The sequence below is a fragment of the Sycon ciliatum genome, chromosome 8, assembly GCF_964019385.1.
Source record: "Sycon ciliatum chromosome 8, ocSycCili1.1, whole genome shotgun sequence".
NCBI lineage: Eukaryota > Metazoa > Porifera > Calcarea > Leucosolenida > Sycettidae > Sycon > Sycon ciliatum.
Genome location: NC_088650.1, coordinates 11185785 through 11204814, shown reverse-complemented (window position 1 = coordinate 11204814; position 19030 = coordinate 11185785). Strand labels below are relative to the sequence as shown.

Genomic DNA, 19030 nt, shown 5'->3' with positions numbered 1-19030 from the left:
GTTTGCTGACGATATTGCTGTCACGTTCAGCCACCCTCATTGCCATGAAGTATCGCGAGTTCTCACAACGTCTGCAACCGAGATTGCTAACCACCTCCAGGAACGGAATCTAATCCTGAACACTAGCAAAAGCCATGTCCTGCGAATTTCCGGCCAAGACATTACTGTCAAATGCCGTGGAAACCCGCTACCAGCAGTTCCCATGCGAAGCACCTGGGCATCACGATAGACGAGCACGTTCGATTTGACGAACACGTTATCAATGCTGTAAAGAAGGCCTCGCAGAAGGTGGGAGCACTCTGGAGAGTCCGCCGTTGCCTTACAAGAAAGTCTAGAGAGGAGTACGTGAAATCCGTTTTGATGCCAGATTTGCTCTATGGGTCCGTGGCGTTCTCTGGGTGCCTTCGACAAGACCAGCGGTCCCGCCTTCAGGTCCAGCAAAACCGTGCGGCACGCGCCGTGTTCGGCCTGCCACCTCGCACAAGCGCCCAACCTCTGCTTGCTCGTCTGCAGCTGTATGGCATCGAAGAGCTCCACAAGCAAAAGACCCTTATTATGATCTGGCGTTGCTCGAATGGTCGGGCAAGCAATGCACTGCAAGCCCTTCTGGAGCGTCCCAGTACTCGAACAACGCGCGCGCTACGCAGCTTGGGCCTTCGAGTGCCCAAATCTGCCTCCAAAGCCGGCCACGACGTCCAACCGCTCGCGGGTCCATTTTATGGAACACCCTGCCATCCAACGTGCGTAGTATTACCCAGTACCACCAGTTGAAACAAGCCTGCCTCCCATTCTGTCTTGCTAACAGTAGCACCCACTACTGAACACTACAGGAACCTTTCAACGTTTGCGGTACTCCACAGTACCAGTCATGTGCTGTTTACCGCCTCCCCCGTGTTGTATTCTAACGTTAACGTTATTCATTGACTGAGCGTTCTTTGCTTTGCACTACACCCTGCTATCATGTTAGACTATTTCCTACAATATGTTACTGTTTCCATTCGCTTCCATGTAATTGGGCGACATCGCCCGTTTGGTTCTGCGAATTCAAATAGAAATGTACTTACCCACAGTAACGTTAGCTGTTCTCGCCACTGTGATCTCTCGGATGTCTGGGATGAAGGGTCGTGAGGCCCACCCTAGCTACAAAGTACCCCGGAAATTACGTACTTTTCTCTTTCCCGACGGGTAACTTGATATCGGGGTTTCACGTTTGTCAGCAACTACGGAGCAACTCGCCTTCAGCGCAGTCTGGGCCTGCAACAACCAATAGCCAGAAGCCGAGCAGGCCAATGCCGACCGGCATCTCGCGGTTGCCTGTTATGGAACCATATACCTGACACAGTGCGAGCCATGGGCAACACCCCAGCATTCCGCCGAGCTGCCATTCCCTACACGTTGTAGACTGCTACACAATTGGTCACACCATGGTATTCAGTACCCACGAACTTTGCAAAGCCGCGCCGATAATATGGTAATGTACCGTGGTGCATGCACCGATGGTACCACCACTTCGTAGACTGCCTCCCGTTCATTTCTGTGCTCCTGTCTTTATTCTCGTCAGCTGTGTACATCAGCAGTTCAATTCTGTGCTCCAGTCCTCTTTATTCTCGTGAGCTGTGTACTTGTTTTGCTGTTTGTTTGGTTTATTTGAATTCGCTCAGTAACCGTGTACTTCAGCTTTTCTCTCCTCCCTCTTCTGAATTTGACTCTCCGCTGGCCTTCTCTCCTCCCATCCCCTTACATTGTATTGGGCCTCCGCAGCTCCCCCCCCCCCCCCCCTCCACGCACACACTACATTGTCACATAGCACAACTCAACCATTCGCTACCCTGTTATTGAGCACTCCTGCTCGTTTGGTCTCGCGAATCCAAATAAAATCAATCAATCACTGGAATTGCACCTCACGGAGATACATGTCTGTCCCTATTCGAAGCCTCCATGATCGAGACAGGTTTATATCAGGTGGACCTTCACCGCAGCGTTAGTGGATAATATTCCCCAGGCTGCCCGATGGCTGTACAACGCTCATTAAACTCTCGGTGACAATGGCGTCGACCTTTCGTACCCTGATTTTCATTTTCTGTGTTGAATGCCAATTATGTGTATTATGCATGCGAAGGAAAACACAGCGCGAGCCCGATCCAATGGTCAAATGCTCTGCGTGTGCGGCGACCGTTTCTCTGCGTCAGATCACGCGCTATGACTGGTATGAGCTCGCAGTATTGTCTCTCATGGCCGGTCCCGATAGCATTACGGGCTGTGATGAATAGATGGTAGCTTGGAATGTCCGGCACGGGAAGCGTCACCCGCGGGGCGCGGAGTCCACCAGAAATGGGTCCAGGTACTGAGAATCGTGCGCGTCGTATGGCTGTGTCTCTATTGGCAAGTATTGTGATGTTTACCTTACTTCGATCTGCGACGCGAAGGCCTTCTAGTCACCTATAGCTATCGTGAATAAGACCATGGGAGGAGACTGGACATGTACATGGAGTGTTTTCCTTTTGTCAAAGGGCGTTTGCTGCACGAGACGTTAGACGTGTCAGGCTAAGCTGACCGTGGCTAATGTGCAACAGAGGTAGCGCGTCCAGGACTGGAGCGATCAAGCAGGACCAGCAAGCAGGTGTGAACTTCCCACACGGAAACTATCGGTTAGACATGACTGCACGTTGCCGGCATGTTTTGAAGTCCAAGCCTAAATAAAGTAATGGCTGGAGCTTAAACAGCCGATGCTGGGAGATTGTATATTGTATATTATGTAAAATGTACGTGATCAAGTGGTATGCTATGTACAATGCACGAAATAGTGGTTGCGACTTCGGCGATGATTTGTTTGAAATGGGTTTGCTCCCCACACAGGAGCTCGCGCTATTCCGCCGACTCGACTTGACACTTGAATGACTCACGACTGCCATCCAGAGCACACGAGAAGTTCCTCGGACTCGACACGTACAATATACAATGTAATACAAGTACCGCAGAGAGGGAGACAGTTTGGAAGCTTTGTTACAACTCTGAGTTTCACGTATTACTACGATCATCATGCCTTACATGCCCTACATGGGCATTGAGCACTCTTCGGACAGTGAAGCACACCACTTGACTACACTGATTGTAATACATGTTCTAAAGAGCCACTCGGGCCGACTCCTCGTGATCCGGGCCACTATTGCACTCCGGTTCTGCAGTACTGTACCGCCAACATAGCCTGTATATCTACAGGCTTGACGCGATTACACAGCACTACACTGCTGCACAAAGATTCAAACTTAGAACCCTGATAGAGTTGGCATGCTACGAGGACCAGCTAGCACTAGTACAGACACAGGCACGCAACTGGTCCGATTATAGACATCGTTGGCAGGTGGTGGTGTAGAACTAGGAGTAAGGATAACGCGATTGACAGCCTGGTCTCCGGGACAGTGTCCGCGCGACAGGCTTCTGGGCGCCCGGGAATTCCCTGTTCTCCGTGCAAACATCATTCTCATTTGAGGTCTCAACTTTAGAAGACCAGCGCATTCCCAAATGCTTGACTTTGCTGTCATGCGAGGCAGAAGAGAGCTCCTGGCCAGCAAAATCAGTTCTATAAGAATGGAATGGTAAGCTAACCTTGCTAACCACCCTGATCGAGAGGATTGCTTCTCGAAAGCGCTCAAACCTACAAGTCCAAGTAAATTCCGCCCCCTGACGACAGGGAGAAGTTGTTTAAAAATGTCTGAACGAGTCGGTGAATCACGGAGGGTGAGCTTAGTCACCCAGCAACTGGAGCATACCCTGCAGCTTTCCAACACGCAGCCCTTCGTTCGCCCACAGCAAGCCACAGAGCGACAACCGCCGCCGGTAGCACCCAAGAAGTGCGATTGTCCTGGACGACGGCGCAGTCGCACGGCCGATTCTGGAAGGAGCAGCGCAATATATTATGCAGAGGAAGCGGAAGGCTATGAGATACCTCGCGATACCGTCTCCAGTTCAGAAGGTCATGAATGTGCCGAGCGGGGCTCTCCACATTGCGCTCAACCAAGGTATCGTCACCGATCATCGGCTTTCTCGGCGCCAAAAGACATCAAGGGGTCAGGTAAGTGGTAAATTTAAAGTGCCTTTAGTAATTGCAGTCACCGTTGTTGTATTCACGACAGTGAATCGTCATCATTTACGCCCCGAGCTCTTCCACGGTGTCATCATTTTTCGGCAAAGAACGTCTTCAGTAAATACTAGTGGTGGTAATCCAGTTTTCCTTGGAAGTCGTTGGAGATACATGTACCTGACATTGTACATTGTAGGTAGAACACATTGTAGGTAGAACGCATTGTAGGTAGAACGCATTGTAGGTAGTACGCATTGTAGGTAGAACGCATTGTAGGTAGAACACATTGTAGGTAGAACACATTGTAGGTAGAACACATTGTAGGTAGAACGCATTGTAGGTAGAACACATTGTAGGTAGAACGCATTGTAGGTAGAACGCATTGTAGGTAGAACGCATTGTAGGTAGAACGCATTGTAGGTAGAACACATTGTAGGTAGAACGCATTGTAGGTACTACCGTAGTACGCATGGTAGGTAGTACGCATTGTAGGTAGTACGCATTGTAGGTAGTACGCATTGTAGGTAGAAAAAAAAGATCACGTACACTACCAGCAAAGAGTTTTTTCACAAAAAAAAAGGTAGAACGCCATTGTAGGTAGTACGCATTGTAGGTAGAACGCATTGTAGGTAGAACGCATTGTAGGTAGAACGCATTGTAGGTAGAACGCATAGTAGGTAGAACGCATTGTAGGTAGAACGCATTGTAGGTAGAACACATTGTAGGTAGAACGCTGAATGAAGGGGCTGACTCAATAGTATAAAGAAGGATACGTGCCTGGGTATTTCAAAGCGATTGCATGACGGGAATCAGTAAGTCTTTTAAAATGGCTTGTGCCTACGTTGACGTTGAGATCAGCGAGAAAACCAGCGCATGCGGGCAACGAATAATGTGCACATGCTATAATAAGCCTATATCAGCTGTGCAGGGATAGGTGCACTGTTCCCCCCCCCCCCCCCAGACGTAAGGTCTAGGGATCATGGGGTGCAGCACGCATCGCTTCAAAGTTGTCTGTTTTACCTAAAATACTTGGAAGATGGGTTAATATCTTTGATTATTATTGCATTTTGCGCTCATGTTTAATTATACGAGATGTGGATGGCAGTCGTGACTCGTGAGTCAGTCAAGTACATGTACCAAGTCAAGTCGACGGAAAAGCGCGAGCTCCGATGTGGGGAGCGAACACCTTTCTATATGATTGTATCTACACTCATGTATAGCATGTACACAATTACATTGTATGTACATGTTTCGCTCCCTGATATCACAACGTATGTGTAGATTGGCAGCAAGATACCTTGCATTTACTTTGTACATGAAAGAGAATGTACAGTACATTGTATGACCAATGGCAATGCATTATTGAGAACGTAGAGATCATTGAGGGACGGTGCATTGCATGGAAGGCAGAAGTACCGTGGATTTTTTTAAATACCACAAAAACACGTAACATGAATGCACTTCCATCCAACTCTAGCTGTTGTACAACATGACGTATTTCGGAGATGTGCAATGCACATGTACATGTGTATCGCCACAAGGATGCCAAAGATGGGTTGTCTGTGACGTCAACTGCAGATCCGTCTTAGTCCCTTGTAGCGCTGCTATTTGCATTTACTTTCCGGTTTTCTCACGGCAGAAAATGTGCATGTCACTTTATTTAAATGGGCGCCCAGAGTACAATCATGTACGTGTACATGTAGAAGGAGGTGAATGTCAGAATGAATGGGCAGGAGAAGCTACATGTACATGTACCAGTCAGTCATGTACAGAGAAATGCATGTGCATTACCAGTAGTATACGTGTAGCTGGTACTTTCCCTATAAGTTAACCCTTGAAGCGACCCACCCAAGAGTTGGCCCTGTCACGAAGTTGCCAACTCACTGGCAACTGTGGACCGCCGCGATGTGGTGTGGCAAGCTCGGGTCACACTCACAGTCGGGTGTCAAAACTGCAAATGTGCGCACGGGCTACATGCACATGTACAATTTTGCCTGCAAGCATGGCATGTCATGGCCTAAACAAGTCATTCATTCCGAGGGAACGCACCAACTGACGCTGATTTGTTTTCCATACTAACACAATGTCATAATACATGTACATGAACATGTACTTGGGCTCGGATGGAGAGCCAAGGATAAAATTTATAGAGTGGATTTTGCGAAGTAAAACAAAGTGAAAAATAAATAAAAAAAGATCGGTCAGTGTCGTGCAATGTTATCACATGACCTGATTGTTCAGTAACTGGTGGTGTTAGTGGACATTACAGCGAACCTTGTAGTTCCTTGGTCCTTTTCTTTTCTTTTCTATAATTATTATTATAATTATGCATTCCCGCGGCAGCGTCAACAGTGCAAGTGCAAGCCACCCATGCACAAACACAGTCCACACGTTCGCTTATGCTGGACATGGTAAGCGAAGCAGTTGATATAGGAGACATAAAGACAACAAGCACAAACGTAGCTGTTAATACCTTGTGTATAGAATGTTTAAAACGTGTATTGAGCGATATTTCCGTGATCTGGGAAAAAGGTGACGGCGGTTTCATCGCCGAAACCTCTACTCGCAGATCATATCCAGTAGTTGTCTCCACTCGCTTCGAACTGCAGCTACATTGTACGTCTTATAGGCGCTCCAGATCTTCCAGGCTCCGCAATCGCCCGCACGCAGCTCGGTTGAGGTCGTCGTCGAGCTTCACCGGCAGGGTGATGCGAGGGTGGTCTCTCCACTTGCGGTCATCACATTCAAAGTAGTTGACCATGCTTAGGACGGCGGGAGCATCACTGGGAAGTCGAAGGATATGGCCAAATAGCCTCCACCGAGCTCTGGTGATGATGCGGCTGATCGGCTCTGCCTTTCACCTGTCGTAGAGTGCTGTTGGTGCGATCTTCTGCGGCCAGACGAAGCCGATCACGGATCAGTGAGCGGAGCTGGCCGCGGTGGAATGCGTCGAGTCCACCCTCGGCAGCTGCCGTCAATCCCCATGTGCCGGCGTTGTATACTAGCACTGGTAGTACAAACGCATTGTAGAGACGAAGCCTCAGTTCTTCTCCAACGGTACTGCGCCGGCTCCATAGTGACCAGAGCGATCTAAACGCTGCAGCGGCTAGTTGTTTCCGCCGAGAGACATCCTCGTAATCCCCGAGGAGTTAGCCTAGCTTCTTGGTCGTGCGTCACTGTTCCGCTATCCTGTCCAGGGATCGGCTGAGAACGATAACTTCTGTTTCTCCTCTGTTTCTTATCTATACATGTACAATTGTTTGTGTAGAAGTACATGCACATGTACATACATGTACATGTGCATGGAATTATAATTCACATACTAGCGAGAATTCTCAGATTGCCCAGACTAGAATGCTCAACATCACAAGGAGGAGCAATATGAAAATGGCTGAAGAGAACAAAGACAACAGGCTAGAGCTTGTCTCTGTTCTCTTCAGCCTTTTTGGTTTAAAATCGTTATTTTTTTTAAGTACATATAGATCAACTGAGGTTCATGCCCCCCCCCCCCCACACACACACTCTAGTAGTAGTGATTCAGATCAGGTGCTGAGTAAGCAAATCGGATACTAGCACCCAGGCTGAATGGTGGTGACAATGGACACCATCACGACCTGCTGCAGTGCTGGACGGTGGGGGTCTGTCTGCGTATTGACCAGTGCGTGCGTGCGTACGTGCGTGCGTGCGTGCGTGCATGCACCTGAACTTGTATTATGTACATGTGTGTTTGTGTCTGTGTGTGCACGCAAAAGGCCTATTTCCGTGTGTGCATAATCGTATTATGCAATGTGTGTTGTGTATAGGTGTTAATTGCGTCCTGGCTGATCCACCATGCCCCAAGCTTGTTTCACATCAGGCGGTCAGCGCCCAGCTGAACAAACAGCTCCTGAGAATGCCGAACCCCGCATCTCAACGCACCGTGAGTGTGATTGGGTTTATTCACATGTACACTTCTCCAGAATGACCTGATCCAAGCCCTATCAATGTGTTCCGTCGGTAAACCACCCCCAATTGTTATTATTCGGAAAGCCGGGCATGTAAAATTGAGCAGCGACAATTCCGGGCAAACATCCTGGCGACAACCTTCCTTCCTTCAACGGCGTGTGAACCCTGACGGAACATCACAATCAGCCTGGTGTCTGCGCTATTTCTCTTTCTGACTCGAACTTCATGTCTCTTTCTATGTCTCTATCTCTCTCTTTATCTCTCTCCGATTCTCTCTCCATCTCTCTCCTCTTTCTCCCTTACTATCCATTTGTCTATCGGCTTGTCAGTCAGCCTTCTGCCTATTTAAACTACATTATGACGTAGCTGAGCCACACAATAGTAGCAAAGGACCTGACTCTGACGGACACTAATATACATGTACTAGTAGTTGATATCGACAACCAAACGTTTTCTTCAAAACATGATAGATAAGTGAGTTCCTGTCTGCCTTTTGGTCCTGCTGACGGCTGTTGGTCAGTCTGTCCGTTTGCCTTTGTTTACCACAAAGGCGAGATGAGAATATAAATAATAGGAATGCTTTCATTTAAAAAAATTTGCTTCGATATTATTATATTGGAGCAATATTTTTTTAAATGAAAACGTTACTATTGTATTGTTTTGCATTGTTTTGATTTATTTGAATTCGGTATCTCAACAGTACAATGAACAACTTGGGATAATCCGAATGCCAACGTTACTGCCTGGACACACACCATGTCGCCGGGTTAATGGTACTGTGCGACTTCGACACCTGGCACCCTACTTCGTGTCTGTGTCACTCAAAATTGGAATAGCAAGAATATAACCATTACGCTACCCTGTTCGGAAGCCTTATTGGTACTATGTTCTTGCTTGCAGGCTTCCGAAAGTCCACAACGACCGCCAAGGCGCAATAGCGATGTTCAGACTACAGCCCGCAATAGAGACCCAGAGTACGAAAACACTCAAAACGGTAAGTCGACGCTGCTCTCTCGTCTACTCATTATTTTGACCTGCACAATAATTATCGTAAATTAGGCAGTTCATTTGATATCATGCAATCATGTACTTGCACATGTACAGTACACTGAATGTGCCAATGTACATGTATTTCATCGCGATTCACCGCCCACGTGCACATTGTATGTGCTTACTTTGCTGGACTGGTCAATACCCCTCACTGAAGGCATGTAATATTTTTAAAATTGAAGACTCATGCAGCTTCCGATATTCTCAGGCCGAAACAGGAATTAGTATAGAGTACAGCAAGTACATCGCGTGAAACGTAAAGGACACCAGATGAGGTGATGAGGGTAAGTGCCGGCAATTCGAAAAATAGAATAAATGGTTGTGTATCTGCTACAAAGGCAGAAGAAATGATCTCGCCGGTTTTCTTTGTTCTCTGCCGCCTTTGTGGTATTGCTCCATCCTTGTGGTATTGAGCGCTCTAGGCAATCTGGAAACTCTCGCTATTGTGTATTGTACATGTATCTGCTACATTGTGGGTGGTTTATTTTCTTTCTATTCCACAATCACGGCGATCTAATTCCCGTAAACATGTGATACGGGCGATGTTAACCAGCCATGGTGTGTGCGTGTGTGTGTGTGTGTGTGTGTGTGTGTGTGTGTGTGTGTGTGTGTGTGTGTGGTGTATGTGTGCGTGTGGTGTGTGTGTGTGTGTGGTGTGTGTGGTGTGTGTGTGGTGTGCGTGTGTGTGTGTGTGTGTATGTGTGTGTGTGTGTGTGGTGTATGTGGTGTGTGTGTGGTGTATGCGTGCGTGTGTGTGTGTGTGTGTGTGGTGTGTGTGTGTGTGTATGTGTGTGTGGTGTGTTGTGTGTGTGTTGTGTGTGTGTGTGTGTGTGTGTTGTGTGTGTGTGTATGTGTGTGTGTATGTGTGTGTGGTGTGTGTATGTGTGTGTGTGTGTGTGTGTGTGTGTGTGTGTGGTATGTGTGTGTGTGTATTGTGTGCTCACAGTACGCCCTGCAATACCTCCACGACACCGTTCGTCTTCATCGCGTAGATCGCGCACGGCAACACTAGAATCCGAATGTGCCCAGTCAATCCGTAAGTAAGCCGTGCCCAATTGTTTCCTCTTTCTGGAAGCACATCTGTGGCATAATTCGATCTGATTACTGAAGCACTTACGTACATGTCATCGCGTCTCCGCCTACTAGTATTGCATTTCAGGAGACTAAAAGAAAGCCAAAAGGCTACATCCATACGGTTCCTGTGATCTTTGGGACATTTATCTTAAGAAAAGCAGAAAAGCGGATCAGAGAAACAGAAATACATTATCTTATTCATAGGTTTGATTGAAATTATACATTATCATATTGCGATGCATTTGTATGAAATGGGCAACAGTTAGCATAATCCAGGTAACACTTAGGTCGTCGTGTTCTACATGTATATCATGTAGAGAGGATTTCTTTTAAGTTAATGACTTCATTCGTTCGCTATTCTGCACATGTGCCTGTGTTGCTTGCAGCATCCCCGCCGCCAGTGCATGCCCGGCACCGTTCAGCCACCCCAAACAGGTCCCTTGCACCACTGCCGTCATCAGAGTGCAACGGGCCACAGTCAGCACCAAATACGCCTGCCCCGATTCGGAAAACTCCTGCCCCGATTCGGAAAACTCCTCCCCGCTTGCCTAATCAGAAGACGCACCATCCTGACATCAGGAAACCACCACCGGAGCCACACCCACCATTAGCAGCAGAAGGTTAGTTGGGCTTGTCATGTGATAACGAGACCCTTGGTCGGCTTAGCCGGATCTTTCTTGTCCCGCCTCCACTACTTCGACTGCCATTGCAATGTGTCGCTCTGTTATTGTCTTGCTGGTGTTTGCACCATGTTGGCTTGTGGCTATCTTGTCAAAACAAAACCAAAAACACATAAAAGCGCTTTGATCTCCAGGTAGCTGACATCACAGGTCACAACCAAAGTCAACCTTCAGCGCGTTCGCTGTACTAAGATATCATCGCGTTCAATGCTCAATATGATTATTATCCCGAATACATGATACACATGACTGTATCATCCGGTATCTGCAAAGCATAGAGAGAGAAGACGCTAGTTTGCAGCTTTGAGCTTCACGTTTATTCACCAAAACCAGACAACCGCCATGGTGGTCCGAAACAGGTTGCCTGTGCGGCAGGCCAGGATTTGAATGAAAATTCTCAAACTTTGTGACTTAGAATTCATGTTGCTCGGCTTCGGTGCATTGACAACCCAGGAGAGATTAATTTGTCCCATTTTGCACCTCTCGTGTTTGACGCCGCAAATCCGATTGTGTTTTGCTCTTTTGTTAGATGCAGATCTGCGGCAGGTGGACATCGTCATAGCCGATATTGCGGACAACGTCACGAAGTGTAACATCGACCAGGTGTTCAAATCAGTTTACAAACTGGAGAGCTTGGCCTTGAGGCTGGAGTGCCCCGCGGAGATGATTGCCGACATGAAGGGGGATATCTCACAGAGCGCAGCACGCGGTCAATGCTACGGCGACCATATCTACAAGATGCTGAAGAACTTTAAAAGCAAATGTGCCGAGCGCAGAGAAAGCGATATCACCCAGAAAATGGTCGGCCTGCTTGTGGACAATGGTTATGGAGCGCTAGTGACTGGGGGCGGTGAGTTCTGATATGCCGCTATGTTGTGTTTGTGCTAAAGAATTCAATTTCATGGATTTAATTTGGGTTATTTTACTTAATGCTGAGCAGAGCTAAATAAAGTAAAGCACATCACGAGAGACCAGAAAGGCTATTAGTCGGATATCCATTATAATTTATAGGCACCACTACAGTAAAACCTGTAGCTAAAGACCACCGTGACTAGCGACCAGCCTGGTACTAAAGACCACTCTGCCGGGCACTGACGGCCTCACATTCATATACTATGGCTGTGCGGTGCAAACCTCTAGCTAAAGACCACCTGCCACTAAAGATCGCTTTCTCAGGCCCCAATGGGTGTTCGTTAGTCACAGGTTTTACTGTATAAGTAAATGTAGAAGGTATGAGGCATCCTACAGCTTCGTAACTCAAAGAGAAGTGGTGAGCACACATGCCCGTTCCCTGGGCACTGCAAAAGTCACAAAATATTGCATCCTGATCATGGAAATTTGCCGAAACGTTGAAAAAATGATTCTGTGAAATGAGTTGTGGTTTTTGCAGTGTCCAGGGAAAGAGCATGTGTGCCTGGTTTGGTTTGGTTTTTATTATTTCGGTTCGTTGCCTCAACAGTAAAACTTACAAATATCAAGAGGGACGAAAAGAAGCTCACCACTTCTCTTTGACTATAAATAAAATCAATCGAATCCAATCATACGGCGAGAGCCGATTGCAAGGATGTCACTATGCAACATATCAATGGTTATGTACAATACAGCTCAATGAGCAGAGGTCGGCCGCAACAACAAGTACACATTTGCAAGTACAAGTACACATTATGTCCATTGCGAATTGAAGCTATGGATTCGGCATGTTCTTGGTTCGCTTGGACGAAACATTCAATTTGTATGGCGATATAAAGAACTGCTAGGACTCCAAGTATCATCAAGAGTACATAAACCTCTTGGTATCATGCATGGACGACCATCAGACAGTGATTGGTGGCTTTTCGAGTTTCGCACTAAGGGAGCCTTTAGCCTAACCTTCAAGCTTTAACCAGCATTCAATGTTCTTGCCTGGTATTGTGGTCCGCTCCAGATGTGTCTCCTATGCCTGTGGCGGCTTTCTACCAGTATCAACGTATCGTGGGACCTGAGCTCACAGTTTCTAAGCCCGCTACAACGCCTAAGGAGGACAGCGGCTTCGGCAGCGAAGGCAGTGTATGCGGCGGCCGGCGCGGCTCCATAGTGTCACAAGAGAGTGGAACAGGCCTAAGGATGTCTGCAATATACCAGGAGAGCTCGCCCAATGGCCACGACGCCACAGGGCCGGAAGAGCATTACATTACCTCCCCCAATTACTCTGCCATTCCAGAAAGTCGTCACGGAGAGGAGGATGGCGAGCCGATGTACGAACCATCGTATACGTACATTATGCACCAGGTGACACCTGGGCAGAAGTAGGTCTCAACACTTAGCATCATTGATAAGCCGGGACTTCGCTACCTGTCCGATTATTTTGCCGAAGCTATGCGTTCTTCTCCTTAAACTATACTTTCCCGAATCGGGAAAGTATATAATCGAAACCTACCCCTAACATGGTGATATTTTCACTTTGACATTTTTTAATTATTCAATTGAAAGACAATGAAACGGAAAGTACGTCTCGTCCAAGCCAGCCATTTGCCATGACGACACACACCTTTGGCATGAACCATCCGAACCAGGCATTCACACTTCCAATGTGTCAGTTCCTAATGAAAATGTAGCAATCCCGCACTGCACATTTCTTCCGTTTATTTGTCTCGTTCTAGTTGAATAGTGTTGGTAAAATCCCATCACACTGAGAAAGTCTTAATATTATCACGTTAATTGTTAAACACCTCATTCTTACACATTGGTCGAAGAGATTGGTTATAAATAGCTAACAGATCACGCCCAAATTATCACAATTATCTTCTTTCCTCTTCATAAAACCATTTAGATACAGTCCTGAGTGATACGTTACTCTCCCTGTTTTCCTATTGACATTCCTTAACGAAGCCGCAACCATTCATGGCTTCACGTTTTATTGTTTGTCTTCGAATTTAACCTCTACAAACATCAGTGTCACACTTGGCGTCGCCATTCCTTCATCCTGAATGGTGAATATCCGAACGTGCTTTTTTATGAAAGATATAATTGCTATGTGCGTGTACTCCTGCGTGCATGAAAGCATGGGCACTAGCATTAAATAATACGTCCGTTCTCCTATAACCTTCACGAACCTGCACTCTCACACAAATCGCAGAACATGAGTGGATGAGATGTAAAGAAAAGGACCAAGATAGCCAGTTAGTTGTAGAATGTCAGTACTGTCGGTCAGTTTTGTGCAATGTTATCGAATGAGCTGATTGCCAAGTAACTGGTGGGGCTAGTGGACAATATAGCGTAACTTGTACCTAGTGTAGCGGGCCGCAGTCTCTCTCGGAGGCAAATGCACACGGGTCTCAGTGAACACACTGTAACTGGCAATTGAAATGTACTGGCAACGAAATTAACTAACTGGCAACTAAATTAACTAACTGGCTACTAAATTAACTAACTGGCAATAAAAGAATCGTGAGCAGCAGCTTTTATGCAAAGGCAGACTCCGTACGCTAATGTACGGGGATACGCCAACGTATGGGGATACAGTACGGGGATATGCTAACGTACGGGAATACAGTAACGTACGGGATATGCTAACGTACGGGGATACGCTATACGCTACACCTCCCCTCTCAAATACAATCACGTCCTCGTGATTCGAATACTACATGTAGGTAATAGCTGGACATCAACAACTGGCTGCTATTTAGAAAAAAACTGGCGACATGCATGGTCGCGTCGGAATAAACTCGACGATAAGAGATAGGCAGAATGGATGACTTGAATAATATAATACAGGTATGGAGTCGTGAACATTATAGTAGATCGCGAATTACTGGGAGAGCGTCAACCGGAATATGGCAAATAATATCGGAAATTATAACGTTTGGAATAGACAGAAGAATGAACTGATAAACAAATCATAAAGTAGAAGCACACCAGGTTCACACGATCTCACGGGGTCAAAAGGGGAAAGAACTGTCCTCCAAATAGGACCTGAAAACCACAGCACGCTTGCTGCACAACGCTGGCACAACCCGCCAGGAACATCGCAGTTCAAAAACCGAACTGAATACACTATACTATAATAATTATCACCATTCACTATACGGGGCATTGCCACACACATTGTCCCAGGTTAGCTGGGTAGACCGTGGCTCACCATGATCGGACGTCTACCAAACTAAACTGGATTCACACACTCGCATAAAGGAAGACTGAAGAGAACAGGGAGACTGAAGGAAGACAGGAAAGAAAATGCCATACCTGGAATCAGCGTTAGTAACCACGACGGCGGCTGGAGGTATGGCGGAGGGCGAGCCAGGTTTTATCTTCATCTTGGTTGAGCCGGTCACTCAGAGAGGCTAGCTCGGCGTCAGGCAGATCGCCCCTCCTCGCCTTGAATCGTGGTCTTCACGTTGTCGATAGCATCGCTTTGCGCGACGTAAAGAGTGATGGTCTAGCCAGGAAGAGTGTTGACGAAAATCTGCATCCCACCACGGAGACGAAGTGCCAAGTGAATAGTGGACTCTGAACGTTGTAGTCACTCAGGGTTCGGCCGTCTGCCAACTGCGTGCCGGCGAAAATCAAACGCTGCTGGTCTTGGGGAATACCCTCCTTGTCTTGGTCAGCAGCCTGCATGTCGTCGTCCTCATCAGCTTCGCCATCACCACCGGTAGTATACATGTAGGTAGCGGGTCGCTTGGAATCGCCATTGGAGTCTCCAATGGATGCCGTGCGGAGAGAAGGGTGATCCACGCTAGCTCCCTGACTGTGCTGCAGGCTAATAAGCAGGGCCAAGCCCAGGAAGGCAAGAAACATGATTCTCATCTTGATTCGTCGCAGGGAGCTGTAGCGGGTTGAGCCATGGGGTCCGAGAAACGTGTAAAGTAACACAGTTAGGTATGGAATGAAACAAAATGAATTTACCGCTGCCACCAATTTGTGGCACGTAAAACACATGGGGTCGAATCTGACAAAGTTGACTATATCCCACCGCTGCCACCAATTTGTAGCGGGCCGCAGTCTCTCTCGGAGGCAAATGCACACGGGTCTCAGTGAACACACTGTAACTGGCAATTGAAATGTACTGGCAACGAAATTAACTAACTGGCAACTAAATTAACTAACTGGCTACTAAATTAACTAACTGGCAATAAAAGAATCGTGAGCAGCAGCTTTTATGCAAAGGCAGACTCCGTACGCTAATGTACGGGGATACCCCAACGTATGGGGATACAGTACGGGGATATGCTAACGTACGGGAATACAGTAACGTACGGGATATGCTAACGTACGGGGATACGCTATACGCTACACCTCCCCTCTCAAATACAATCACGTCCTCGTGATTCGAATACTACATGTAGGTAATAGCTGGACATCAACAACTGGCTGCTATTTAGAAAAAAAACTGGCGACATGCATGGTCGCGTCGGAATAAACTCGACGATAAGAGATAGGCAGAATGGATGACTTGAATAATATAATACAGGTATGGAGTCGTGAACATTATAGTAGATCGCGAATTACTGGGAGAGCGTCAACCGGAATATGGCAAATAATATCGGAAATTATAACGTTTGGAATAGACAGAAGAATGAACTGATAAACAAATCATAAAGTAGAAGCACACCAGGTTCACACGATCTCACGGGGTCAAAAGGGGAAAGAACTGTCCTCCAAATAGGACCTGAAAACCACAGCACGCTTGCTGCACAACGCTGGCACAACCCGCCAGGAACATCGCAGTTCAAAAACCGAACTGAATACACTATACTATAATAATTATCACCATTCACTATACGGGGCATTGCCACACACATTGTCCCAGGTTAGCTGGGTAGACCGTGGCTCACCATGATCGGACGTCTACCGAACTAAACTGGATTCACACACTCGCATAAAGGAAGACTGAAGAGAACAGGGAGACTGAAGGAAGACAGGAAAGAAAATGCCATACCTGGAATCAGCGTTAGTAACCACGACGGCGGCTGGAGGTATGGCGGAGGGCGAGCCAGGTTTTATCTTCATCTTGGTTGAGCCGGTCACTCAGAGAGGCTAGCTCGGCGTCAGGCAGATCGCCCCTCCTCGCCTTGAATCGTGGTCTTCACGTTGTCGATAGCATCGCTTTGCGCGACGTAAAGAGTGATGGTCTAGCCAGGAAGAGTGTTGACGAAAATCTGCATCCCACCACGGAGACGAAGTGCCAAGTGAATAGTGGACTCTGAACGTTGTAGTCACTCAGGGTTCGGCCGTCTGCCAACTGCGTGCCGGCGAAAATCAAACGCTGCTGGTCTTGGGGAATACCCTCCTTGTCTTGGTCAGCAGCCTGCATGTCGTCGTCCTCATCAGCTTCGCCATCACCACCGGTAGTATACATGTAGGTAGCGGGTCGCTTGGAATCGCCATTGGAGTCTCCAATGGATGCCGTGCGGAGAGAAGGGTGATCCACGCTAGCTCCCTGACTGTGCTGCAGGCTAATAAGCAGGGCCAAGCCCAGGAAGGCAAGAAACATGATTCTCATCTTGATTCGTCGCAGGGAGCTGTAGCGGGTTGAGCCATGGGGTCCGAGAAACGTGTAAAGTAACACAGTTAGGTATGGAATGAAACAAAATGAATTTACCGCTGCCACCAATTTGTAGCACGTAAAACACATGGGGTCGAATCTGACAAAGTTGACTATATCCCACCGCTGCCACCAATTTGTAGCGGGCCGCAGTCTCTCTCGGAGGCAAATGCACACGGGTCTCAGTGAACACACTGTAACTGGCAATTGAAATGTACTGGCAACGAAATTAACTAACTGGCAACTAAATTAACTAACTGGCTACTAAATTAACTAACTGGCAATAAAAGAATCGTGAGCAGCAGCTTTTATGCAAAGGCAGACTCCGTACGCTAATGTACGGGGATACGCCAACGTATGGGGATACAGTACGGGGATATGCTAACGTACGGGAATACAGTTACGTACGGGATATGCTAACGTACGGGGATACGCTATACGCTACACCTAGTTCCTACTCTTTACTATAAATTCATTGTGAAGAAGAGGTTGGTGCGACTTCGGCGATACTTGGGGAATTGTGTGTTGCTCCCTAGATGGGGCTCACGCTACTCCTGTCGACTTGGATTTTCACTTGACTGGCTAAAGACTGCCATCCAGAGCACACGAGAAGTCCATCGAACCGTCCGCTCGGTAAACCTGCAAGAAAGCACCAACCCCTGCTCAATACACAGTGTTTCGGGGAAATCGCCCCTCATCAGTTGAGCTTGGGTAGTAGGCTGAAGAAGATTGTGCCTGAAGAGCACCACTTACATCTACATGTACAATGTATATAGTGCTCTGCAGGCACAAACATCGCCAGGAATACAAACTAAATTTTACTTACAGAGACGCTCTGTTTCCAGCGCGAGAAACACCTCGTGAACACCAGATGGCAGCGTGAGTCAGTGTCGATTTCAGCTCCAGCCGCTCCCCACTTCCCCCACTACAATGTTGGAGGCGGTGACGGAACTGGGGAGGAGCTGGAGCTGAAAACGAACCTCAAATTTGGTCATGAATGACACATATTGCGCAGTCATAGCAAAGTAAAATATAATACTAGTTTCCAGAACGTTTCCGTGTGATCATCATCACTTTACATCTTCTCGACCATTGTTCAAATTTGGTGTGGTGAGGTTTTCTCCAATTATGGCTTCCACTCTTTGCTGAGATGAGTTCTCGAAATTGTGCTGATTCTAGCTTTCCCTAATGCTACTATATTGTACATGTACAGGTAGTGGAGCGATGTTGGTAACAAATCTAAAAATACAACTGGCGAAATGGCCTGCATGCTGGCTCCAGAAAGGTAAACAACTAACTTCCACTGCTGTACTGGGACCATCAGCAGTGTGTCACTTGGACACAGTCGTTCCTACTCATCACCCGACCTGAAGCATGAAACATGAACGCAGATCACCCGATGGTGTAGATACACTGTGTGTGTGAGTAGTCGTACTTCTAGTACTAGCATTATTTCTCAGCATAGTCTTTCGAAATATCATTGGACAGCATACGGATGAAGGTCAATGTACTACGTGTACGTGTTGTCAAGTAAGGATTACTCGATGAGCTCCATGGGCTTCGTGGGAGCTGTCCAATGACGGTAAACAAGGGCCCAATTGTAGCTGCATAAGGATCTTTCCGAAGGGAAACATCTGATTGGTCAGAACCCCAGGCGTGGGCAATTCAACCTGACTT

At 47.3% G+C, this 19030-nt stretch overlaps 1 protein-coding gene and 1 long non-coding RNA gene across 2 annotated transcripts; both read left to right on the top strand.

The window, feature by feature from the left end:
* The first annotated feature begins 3503 nt into the window (after window positions 1-3503).
* On the top strand, window positions 3504-13790 carry LOC135823400 (serine/arginine repetitive matrix protein 1-like). Its single transcript, XM_065336247.1, has 7 exons — window positions 3504-4072; window positions 7885-8000; window positions 8927-9020; window positions 10023-10112; window positions 10537-10770; window positions 11360-11680; window positions 12755-13790. The coding sequence occupies exons 1-7, from the start codon at window positions 3709-3711 to the stop codon at window positions 13117-13119; spliced, it is 1584 nt and encodes a 527-aa protein (XP_065192319.1). The 5' UTR covers window positions 3504-3708; the 3' UTR covers window positions 13120-13790.
* Window positions 4083-5532, top strand: LOC135823403 (uncharacterized). Its single transcript, XR_010554696.1, has 3 exons — window positions 4083-4309; window positions 4534-4589; window positions 4662-5532. It is a non-coding gene; the product is annotated as an uncharacterized LOC135823403 (long non-coding RNA).
* Window positions 13791-19030: the final 5240 nt, after the last annotated feature.